Genomic DNA, 11,458 nt, shown 5'->3' with positions numbered 1-11,458 from the left:
GAGGAGGAACATCAATCGGCATCGTCAAGTCAGCGCAATGTTGCTTGATGCCGACTACTTCAACGACGACGCGACTCATTCACCGAAGGAATTTCGGCGCCGGTTTAGGATGAACAAAGAGTTGTTCTTGAAGATTGTCCATGGCGTCAGGGAGTACGACAAGTACTTCATGGCCAAGCAAGATTGCATATGTTTGTGGGGCTTCACCTCAATTCACAAGTACACTGCTGCAATGCGCTGTCTTGCATACGGAGCTCCTCCAGATACAGCCAATGACTACCTACGGATGGTAGAGTCGACATGTACAGAGACGCAAGGATGCCAGGAAGCAGCACGCAAGGATGTTGAGCGTGCTTTTGGAGTGCAGCAGCGTTTCACCATTGTCAGATACCCTGCTCTCACTTGGTCTGAATCTCAGATGTGGGAGGTGATAAACGCATGTGTGATCATGCACAACATGATCATTGAGAGCGAGCGCGACGCACCTGTGCAGGATGATCAACCATTTGATTATCAAGAGCCACTCGCTGAGGTAGAGCATGTTTCCCAAGAATTTGCGCTTTTTTCATATGCACAATAAAAATCGAGATGTAGATGTCCATGCACAACTGAAGACGGATATAGCTGCGCATTTGTGGGCGAGGAGAGGAGCCGCCAACAATGCATGCTTTTATTTCTATTTGTTTGGATGTATGAATAATTTAAGTACTATTTGTTTGTTTGAATGTATGAATAATTTAAGTGCTATTTGTTTGTTGGGTTGTATGAATAATTTAAGTACTATTTGTTTGATTGATTGTATGAATAATTTAATTCTATTTGTGTGATTGTATGAATAAAATGTGATTGATATGTTGTTTTAAAATATTGTAAATAGAAAAAAAAAATTGGGGACCGCCGTTTGGGAGGCACCGGTGTGCGAACAGCGTTCCTAAATGGAGGATGCACTGTCGGCGCCCTGCCGGCGACTATTTAGGGTCACCGGTGGAGGTGGAGATGACTATTTAGGGTCACCGGTGGAGGTGGAGATGCTCTGAGAGATTGTTTGGTTTCATAGATTCCAGAGGGGTACTGGCATGTAGGGGGATTAAATTCCATCAAAATCAAAATTCTTCACAATTCCTCGAAATCCACTCCAGTATAAAAGGCCTGAATGAAATTCTCAATAAAACAGGCCTGAATGAAATTGTCAATGGAATTCGCTGAACCATAGAACAATGGTGCCTTGCCAGTGCAAAATGCCCAGCAGCTCCTTCGGGGACCCTTTGCGAGGGATCTAAGCCCTAGCTGGGTTTAAACCCCAGCCCATGTGTTGTTCTTTTCCTTCTCTTTTCCGCTGCTCAACACGAAAAGAAATCATTTTGCTGGATCTTTAAAAAAAAGTTAAATGTACTCTTCTTTGTTGCTAACTGCATATAAATTATAGAATACAAAATGTATATGTTTATCTATTCTCTCCACACCCAGCGAAGGTGATATTCGCCTGCTTTTCAGTAAAAGGCAACAGACCATTCTAAACCCTCAAAACCCTGAACAAACCAGCCTCTTCACCAGACGACCAAATGAAATGCACTAATGTACAATGCTTAGTTTCCACACACGAAAACCCCAACAACCAGTGTCTGCCCCCCTGCAGAATTTGATGGTACTTGCATGCCACTGGTTGGACTGCCAATTTCATCTTCTCCAAACTTCTGATAGAAAAATGTACCACCAGAAAGGCTCTGCTTGGAGTCCAAGGATTGTGGATTACAGAAACAAATGCACATGATCAAGAAAGCCCAAATTTGGACAACACTGACTGAAATAAAGCAGAAAATGCCTCTGCAGTTGTCCCATCGTCGGCCTTAATTTTGAGCTGAGCCTTCGCTGATGCTGTGTTGACAATACATTCTACAAGGTAGAAAGCAGTAGCCCCATCTTTCTGACCATAGAAAAAGAATTTGTAGTTTGGAGGTTGACCGCCTGAAGCAATGCATTGAATGTAGTTGTTTTGCATATGGCGAATGAGCGACTGGGGATTCATTAAAGATGCTGCTCCTTGTGGACTTAAAGAGCATTCCTGTTAAACACAAAACCATGTAAGATAAGAAATTTGCAAAAGATCAGGAGGGTGAAACAATAGCTCCAGAACATGCACTGTGAATGTCAGATTTATCAATGTGATGACATTCAAGGGAGGCCCCATATACGACACAACAGCAGCAGAGCAGAACCCAGTTCATGTGCTTTACTACTAACGTAAAATCACACCAATCCCAATCCAAGAAAATCATTGACCAAGCAAAATCATTGACCAGATCACTACAAGAGAACTGCTAAATCGTACCCATCTGAGATGAGCTTCATGGGAAGACACAAATTAAACAATGGCAGCACACAATATTTTCATCAAGCAAATGACTTCGCTAAAATCACAAGAAACTTCACCACACAATGGGAGAAGGTCACATGAGTATTTTGCACTGCCTGCTATCAGGAAATGCAAGGAAACTTGAAAGCAACATACCTGAGAAAAGGATAATGCCAGTTGGCTCCATTTCTTCTGGAACGTCCCAGGATCTAGCACAGGCTTTGAGTTGAGGGTTAATGCAGGGGGCGGTGGAGGTGCTGGGGCATCAGGAACACCTAATCCAAGAAGGTCATCAAGACTGAAGTTTGTTTGTGATGGATATGACGAACCACCAGGATTTATTAGTGCAGTTTCCGCTGGTGTTTGCAAACTTAGCAAATCGGAAGGAGCATTGTATGTAGAGGTGTAAGAACCATTGCTGGTTCTTGTACCGTTATCCTCTTTATCTGATGTACTTAGCAGGAGATCATTATCGTTTTCTTGGTATCTTTGGGCAGAAATGACTGTTTCTGGAGCCTCTGCTCCAACAGTTAAATTTGTAAGATCTTCTGAGTACTCAAATGTTCCACGATGTTCCTTGTCGGTGAACATGTATGAGGGCTGCAATGCATCACAGATGTCAGTACTGCTCATATAAATTTTAAGCATTAATGCAGATAAGTATATTTGAGTAGCTGATTTGCTACAAACATATGCTCTAAATTTATCTAGCAGCTGTAAATTACAATAAGTGCACATCATACGATATAAGTTTCATATCTTAGACCAAAAATAAGTGGTGCATTTCTAACCACAGAAGCATATGAACACATATCTTGAAGCTCAAAAAACACAAAATTGACACAGGACATGGTGTGGACTCTTTGGATGCAATAAGGCCAGCCCATGAAACTCTACCCCTCCAGATCGAAACAGACCCCTCCAACCCAGCCACCTTACCTCTGGCCGCCCTTCCCATTGCGCCACCACTCACCTAGCAGCCGCCAGCTCGCCTATGCCATCACAGAAGTGGAGGCCCTGCCCACTGGACGCAATTGTCACAGTATCAGGTTCCTCTCCACTCCCCTATGCCATTAATATATTGTAGTGTACTACTATTAGTAGCCTATTTACTTAGTAATTTTTAGTAGTTAGAGCTCGACTACATATCGACAAGTCTAGCACTGTGAGTCGGTACCCCAGCGACAAGTTGTGACTCAGTGACTTGTAATCCTTGACTAGCTTTACAGTTGAAGCCTGCTACACAGCAAAGCCTTTGCACAAAGGACAGTGTTTAATTTTTGCTATGATGAGTTGTGATGAATTTGCAAATTCAATATCAAATTGGTTCTTTCTAAAAACTAATTATTTCATTGTACTTGTTTTAAACGCTGAAGCATGCAGGAGACATACTGGTTTTTGCTTGGCATTGCAGGTGATTACAACCGATAATGGACCAAAAACCATGAACTATGATTATATTAGTCTATTAGTAATATCAAATTACTGCGTCCAAATGCCTCCACTGAGAGCTATTGGCTACTGGTAAAACGAAATGAATTTCTGATGGTGCAATTACATGCTTTGTTATGGTAAAACATGAACATCGACACCTTCATCACTAACAGACCATCAGATTTCTGAATATATAGGCCCCAAGATGCACTCAATGCTGCAACATACAACACGAGCCAAATTCGACTTGTGTTGGGAATCATAACACCCAAACTTTGCTACAAATATAACTTAATGTCTGAGTTATGTGTACCTTCTGATATACAACTGATAGGCTGTTAAATTCATCAAATATCCGATCTTTGATTTCACTGCTCTGTGTATCTGCAAATACAGAGACAGCTTGCTTGGGAGGGTTTACTACACGTTCAGCTACAGCAGGTTCGTACTGTAAAAGCCTGTAGTAGAAAAGTGCTCGGTCATGAACATCCTGCAATGCAGTGGCAGTTTAGCTGGAGCGATAACTTTTTTTCCGATTTCATTGAGATGATATAAATAATCCAATTGTTACCAAAGAAAATATCCTAACCTGGTGAGTATCAGCTAAACCAGCAGCTAATGTAGCCCCTAATGCCTTCTGTGTCTCTGGAGGTCTCTTAAAGAAACATTTCATCACCGCAGTCAAAAGATGCAAGCGAACCTGAAAAAAAGATACCACTGGAAGAATGACGTGAAGCTCAACATCAAGTAACTACTTGCTAGGTTGTGACAAAGGCCATGGCATACACTCCCTACGTTCCATATTAGTTCGTTAATATGGATCAGAGGGAGTAACTATCTGAAAACTGGAATAGGGTTATACCTTATACCACTATATCATATGGCCTACCAGTTTCAAAAGTCAATTATAAGGACAAGAGGATTGGCATTGATTTTAATGTGCGAAAGGATGTGAATTTCACTCATGAAACCACACTATTTGTTACACTAACTCACTGAGGACATTCAACCATACAGCTTTTATGCCAAGAAGACTGCCATCATTACAATTTTCATTTCTAACTGATTTAGTGCTTTAGCCTTTATTTTAGACATGTATGCTAACAACAAACCATCATATACTAGTACAAGATACAACATCATGAGCACATCATAGGGACATAACATTACCGCTTTTACTATATATATAGTACATGCATAAGAATGACTTATATTCTGTCAACTGTGAGTAATCCTTTAGGATATATATAGGGCATGCATAAGAGTGAATTATATTCTGTCACGAAAGATAAAATTTTAGCCAGCCAGTTAATTTCGTACATAACTTAATTAAGTAATGAATACCATACTTGCTGTGACACAAAATATGGACTGATGCATCTTAAACTGGCGAGAAGATATGAAGAACAAAATTAAGAAAGCATTGTAATTACCTCAGGAGACAGCTCCTCATCCCAGTTATCAACAAGGCTTTCAAGAATGTACGGAGCATCATGCATGTCTTGTGAATATTCACCCAACATCCATATGAGAGCTGCTTTGCCTTTTGGCTCCTGAATATTTTGGCTACTAATATTTCCGACGACAGCTATACAATCATGGCTCCACTGAGGATATTTTCTCAAAAGATCTTTCACCAAGACCTACATTTTAATTTCTACTCAGAGGCCCAAAAAGATGCTTGAATGTAATTCTGCAAGATTACCCTCGCAACGATCAAAAAATAGCAGCAGAGAACTTACAAGAGTCTCTGCAGTCACATAATCCTTGTCCATTTCAAGAAATTGTAGAAGCCTGTCCACGATAGCATTCACATCATACTGCTGTAGAGCTATTTTTCCAACAGCCCTGATAGACTCTCTTGCAATTGGCACATCCACATTTCCAGCGTATTCACACAGCTCGGTTACTAGCAGGAAGAGAAATATCACGTGAACATTTTAGAAAAAAGGAATATATCAACTACTTTGCAAGATATGACATTGTCGGACATCTGGTATACCAATTTCGTATGTGTTGCTCTCATTTGCTATAGCAGTCAACATCTCCAGTTTCAGCTTCTTCACATATGAAGGATCACTAAACTGGCAGTAGAAACTTTTGTAGTCGGTGGAAAATAACATCGGAGCACGCATCACCAAAAGATGCAGATGACATAGCACTGAATATGATTGTTCAGGACTCCCGGCACCTACCAAAGTAAGCAAAGGTGCCTTTATGCGCTCATAAACCTAAAATGGAGGTGCAAACAGGGGTTAACAAGATTTTCCATCAATATTTACTAAAGTGAACAATAGTGACACAAAAAAGGAGAAACCGCACAGTATGTTGCTGTAAGGATGTATACCATCTAAGCATGAGAAATCTATATAACTGAAGTGCACGCAGCATGACAAAATTTGAAGACAAATATTAACTTCCAATAATTCCCGCAAAAAAAACTTCCAATAAAAGAATTTTGCGTTTATGTACATTTAATGGTTAAGTGGAGTCATATTTTCAGTGTATTTGATTGCATAACAATAAGACAAAAACTGCAAGACTTCCAACATTTAGTTTAAGCAGCACTATTGCGCTGCAAGAGTAAGTTGCATAATCTGGGACTATAGTAAGTGCTACAAATTATGCACCTGCTGGTGAACATCAGTCATTGACATCGTCAAGTGGAGAAAAACTTTGATTGTTGCTAAAACAACAGCTCCATTTGCATGCTGAAGTCGATCCTCAAGCAGGTTCATTATGTCAAAAATTTCGTTATTATCAGAAGGCAGGAACTTGGACGCCAGCTCAAGAATATGACACTGTGCCCATTCGCTGAACTCTTTGATTCTGCAAATAATAAAAAAACAATTCCAGTAAATGCACACAGGAAGTATTGCTAACAAAATTCCAAAGGTGGAAACTCACTTGTTTAGTAAGTAAAACACCACTGGCTTGCTATACAGTGTCTCAATCTCCCTTGCTGCTTCCTCCGAATTAGCAGCTTCTAAGGTCCATATCTCCAGCAGTGAATGCAAGCAATTCGCAACCACCTGAAGATTCGGTAATGTAATTAGGCAGCCTAAAAAAGGTAAAAAAAAACAGCATTTACACAAGATAAACAAGTATAATTAGTTAGTTCTACCAAAGGCCAGTTAAATAAACATATCCGATGAAACAGGTCAGGTCTCATAACTTCCTCGAGACAGGACCTCTTTACAGGCAAGCTACCATTCCAACCCCTTCTATAAGACTATATTTGGATTTCGCGGGTAAGAAAATCACAATAACCCCTGTTAGGATGCGAAGTCCTTGAAAGGGTGCAGTCAAACTTATGAAATTTTCATATAAAAAGCTATTCATACTGGTAAGGCAAAAAAAAATTAGATTTTCCATTAAAAGTACTTCCATAATATTCTTTTATAATATTTTCTCCTAACATAACAAGAGGTAACAGTTAGAGGTGTATGTCAAAGACCGTGTCAATGTCAGAAAGGAGATGTATTTATGAATGGAGTATTTTAAATACCACAATTTCAAAGTTGCAGGCATGAAATAGCACAGTTTACAAATACTTTAATTTTTTATAAAAGTCGTAAGAACCAACACATGTCTGCTAATTCCAGTAGTTAGCTCTGTATTTTGTTGTTGAAACCTACAAGCTACTATTCAATGAAATATTTGCACTGAAGTGTTCCCATTGATTCAGTATGTTCACACATCATACAAGGGCAATGAACCCACGGTCTCAATCCTTCATCCGTGCCAATGTGCACATAGACTAGCTGGACGGATTGACAACAAACAATGAAAGCAATATATATTAAGAGGGCTGTCAATGGAGAAGGATGCAGTATTGTGGAAGATCGCTAAGCAAGAAATGGACACACAGGAGGATGCATAAATGAGTGAGTCCTTTTTGCTTTTAAAAGTAGCAGAACGGTCGCCATCCCTCTCAACAACAACAACATCAAAGCCTTTTCCCAAGCAAGTTGGGGTAGGCTAGATATGAAACCCAACAGAAATAGAAGGAAACCAAGCAAGTTGGGTCGCTGTCCCTCTCGCTGGGATCAAATTGGAGATCGAATCTTCCATGGCCATGTTGGGGGAGGAGGTGGGGTAGCCAGCCACAGCAAGCTGGAGATGTGAGGGAGCCGCCGTAGATGGGAAGTACCCGTAAGGAAGACGAAGGACGATGCTCAAGTGATATGTGGCAAAGTTGACATCTATTTAAGCATCAGTATAACTAAACTGTCCGGCATGTGTGGTGATTTTCTTTCTTATTATTTAAGAAACAATCTTTGCAGCAACCTGACAACTTTGCATCCTATGTAAACCCAATTGAGCGAACTGCAAGGGTTTGTATTTATTAGATATATAGGTAAGTTGAGCCTAATCTTAAGTCAAATTCAAGTAATTACAACATCTAGTGAATCTTCTTAGCCCATTTTACAGAACATTAACTTATATCACCTTATTCAAAACAAATAACATAAAAAGGATAATACCTAAAACACGGAGCAGAACTTTAAGCACAAACACATGGGTAATATTCTAATAACCGTGGGCATATATATTGGTTTGAGATGGTGAATGATATTCCAAAGTTTAGAAGGCACACAAAAGGGGCAACAGGCAAAACTGGGCTGCCTGGCACAAGCAGCTGGCTACCCAGCCGAATGAGGACATAAAGAAACCATACTTGAGTAGCTGGGTCTCATGATGGGGTTTGGTTAACCATTTTTCTTCCGAACTCTAAGCTATTGAACCATTTTGTGTAAATGTACTAAATATGTTAACCATTAGGTTATTAGTCATAAATGGTACACATGCCAAAAAAAAATGCCACAACCTTTGCTAAAATATAACAATTCATAAGTATATTTAAAATTTCACAATCTAATGACATGACATAATATAGGCATGGATGGACCAAACACAGCAAGGACCTTGAGTTTGTTGTAATTATCGTGCTTGCCAAGTTACCAACAAGAGCAAACAGTATGGTATACATGCCATCCAAAGACCAAAGATGACACAAACTGTGCTCAAACACAAGACAAAGCCATCCGGCAGTATGATTCAGGAAATAACAAAAAAATAGTATTATGTTATTACTGAGCTACAAATTGGTTCTGTAATCTGTACTAACAAACTAACCTACAATCCTGCATAAGCCTAGATTATAATATCATGTCACACCTTACAGGACACAAAGAAACTCTAGAAGCTTTGATTCCGTGCATTCTGAAGCTGACGTCCTCGCCTTCCCAGGTTCCGGTCTTCCTTGCTTCTTGTATTCAGCACGACCGAAATACTACTGATTTACAAGCTACTGATTCGCGGAAAGAATATACACTTAAGGTAGGGAACCAAATCACTCAAATCAGCCAGGAATTCCAAGTTCCCGAGGACTTTTAAATCACTCAAATTAGTCTAGGACTGAGCTTCGATGGCTCGAAGAAAAAAGGTCATTGACAGCGAGCACTACGGCGAGCCGCGGCACGGCCTATGGTGAGCCGTGAGTGGAGAAGAGCAGAGCTGGTCGGCAAAGACCTGGGCATCAGAGTAGAGCCAGAGGCGGACCATGGTGCGGCGAGGCACGGGTTCTTGGTTGGAGCAGCTGGGTAACCTAAGGTTGGACCGTCGGAGCAAGCGGGTTCTTGGTCGAGGTAGGAGGCAAGGCGGGACCAGACCATGAGGCGGTAGAGCAGGGGCGGCACACTGATGCGGCCCTCGGGAGCCACGAGCAGGTGGAGTAACCTAAGGTAGAAGGGGATCAAATTCCCCCCCCCCCCCCCCCCCCCATTGGGCTCTCTTTTCATTGGTTAAACATAAACAGGAACCAAGTCCCATATTTAGCTGGGTCCTCACTGGTTGCTGTAGGATCAAAGTAACTGTCAATCTGCCTCGATTAACCAACACTGATGTACCACACTCCGTCACAAGCTCTGCTGGTGAAGCAACAGCTGGGGCAACACATGATGGCAGCAGATAAGGTGACTATCTCCTCTTCTGTTATCCTTAAATCAAATCCTAGATATAGAGATCCATAAGGTTTGTTAGAAGCATGGTGCCTCTTCTCCGAATCCATACTCTCATCCAATAAAGCATTTGCGAATTCGACTCCTGATCACAATATCTAATCCAGAATTGAATCAAGATAGATCCAGTGTCAGATCAGCTGGATATGATACAATCTGTTGGCACAACAAAACAATAGGGTGTGTCTAGGTCAAGATGCTACCTATAAGGCTATAATCCTGTATTTTTTTTAAACTGTGTGAATTTGCTAGAAGTTACCAAAGCTGATTCTGTAAGTGGTACTTTCAGTCACAAAATCCTTTGGATAATTTGACAAGTTATTGTAACCAAAAGCAGTTATACCAAAGTTACTAGCATTGGTTATATCAAGTGGTTCAAATTTCCTGTGTGTGGATATGCAGACAGCCCAGGAAAAATAATCATGTTAACTCAATCCATCAAATAATTGTAGAAAGTTCAGCCAACAGGTCGCAATTACTGGCAAGCTATTAACTACATGATCGAAGAAGTAAGATAAAACCAGAGCTTAGTCTACTTCTGTGTAACAGGACATATTACATGCATATTCAGCATTCGACTACAAGTGAGATTAACTTCCAGTTTCAGGTTTAATAAACACAATGGGGGATGAGATCATATTTAGGCGGCATAGCTGATCAATCATTTGCAAGTAACAATGTCTACCAGAATGTTGATTTGATTAAACAGTTTGTGGCGCGAACGAGGCTGACCTGCGCATCAGGGTCGGAGAGCATGAGCGCCTTGAGCGCAGCAGGCAGGTCAGCATCGAGGCAGGTGGTGGCCGATATGTGATAGAGCTTCGCAGCACCCACGGCGGCGACCATCCGAACGTAGGCACTGGGGTCCTTGAGCCCCGTGGTGAGCGGCGCGACGAGGTACTCGACGAGGTTGGGGACGCGGAGGGAGCAGAGGCTGCGGAGCGCGAGGCCGCGGATGGTGGGGTCCTGGTCGCGGCAGTCGCGCTGCAGGAAGTTGATGGTGAGGAGGGCGAGGTCCGGGTGCGCGCGCGCGTGGACGCCGACGTAGAGGTAGCACATCTTCTTGAGCACGACGTCGGAGGTGGCGGAGCAGAGCACCATCTCCCCGAAGGCGGCCGACACGTCGATGCCCGCGGTCATGCAGGAGATGACCCGCTTGAAGACGTCCCGGCGCTGGTCGTCGGCGTCGGCCGCCCGGCTGCCCGCCAGCTGCCGCAGCTGCTGCTTCAGATCCGACACCTCGCTCTTCCTGCACGTTCAGGCTCAAATTGGGCACAATTTTGGTCAGCTAGGATCCGGGAGGCGAGAGGTTGTGGGAGCGGGAGGAGGACGGTGGCGTACCCGGAGGGTTGGGACGGGGAGGCAGACTTCGCCTGCGAGGGCGCCGTGGGAGCCATGGCCGCCGGGGATCGGCAACGGCGGAGGGGCTTGGATCTGGGCGCGCGCGCGTGGGGAAGACGACTGCTAGTGGTGGTTTTTTGTCCGGTGGGTACTTGGATCTGGGCTAGGAGGAGTACCGGGACACTGACAGTGGGGTCACCAGGAGTGAATACGTTTTGCCACCTGTGATTACGAATTGGGGGAAAACGGTTGGACTAGTTATTTGCCCCTGCCAAAGGCGTCCTCCCCCGTCAGACGCCGCCGCCGC

At 42.7% G+C, this 11,458-nt stretch overlaps 1 protein-coding gene across 1 annotated transcript; it reads right to left on the bottom strand.

Moving 5' to 3' along the window:
- Window positions 1-1,374: 1,374 nt before the first annotated feature.
- LOC124659574 (beta-adaptin-like protein A) lies at window positions 1,375-11,238 on the bottom strand. Its single transcript, XM_047197423.1, has 11 exons — window positions 11,152-11,238; window positions 10,543-11,059; window positions 6,695-6,819; window positions 6,418-6,616; window positions 5,790-6,018; window positions 5,530-5,696; window positions 5,221-5,430; window positions 4,377-4,487; window positions 4,101-4,277; window positions 2,510-2,953; window positions 1,375-2,062 (listed from the first exon to the last, which is right to left on the bottom strand). The coding sequence occupies exons 1-11, from the start codon at window positions 11,205-11,207 to the stop codon at window positions 1,772-1,774; spliced, it is 2,526 nt and encodes an 841-aa protein (XP_047053379.1). The 5' UTR covers window positions 11,208-11,238; the 3' UTR covers window positions 1,375-1,771.
- Window positions 11,239-11,458: the final 220 nt, after the last annotated feature.

Source organism: Lolium rigidum, chromosome 6 (assembly GCF_022539505.1).
Source record: "Lolium rigidum isolate FL_2022 chromosome 6, APGP_CSIRO_Lrig_0.1, whole genome shotgun sequence".
NCBI classification, from domain to species: Eukaryota; Viridiplantae; Streptophyta; class Magnoliopsida; order Poales; family Poaceae; genus Lolium; species Lolium rigidum.
The sequence above is the reverse complement of the archived record's forward strand: the minus strand, read 5'-3'. Positions and strand labels throughout refer to the sequence as shown.

Coding starts and splice junctions, on each gene's coding strand:
- LOC124659574 (XM_047197423.1), bottom strand. CDS start 11,207: ATGGCTCCCACGGCGCCCTCGCAGGCGAAGTCTGCCTCCCCGTCCCAA. Junction 5,431..5,529: donor ATGTGACTGCAGAGACTCTT/GTAAGTTCTCTG, acceptor ATTAAAATGTAG/GTCTTGGTGAAAGATCTTTT. Junction 4,278..4,376: donor GTTTAGCTGATACTCACCAG/GTTAGGATATTT, acceptor ACTGCATTGCAG/GATGTTCATGACCGAGCACT.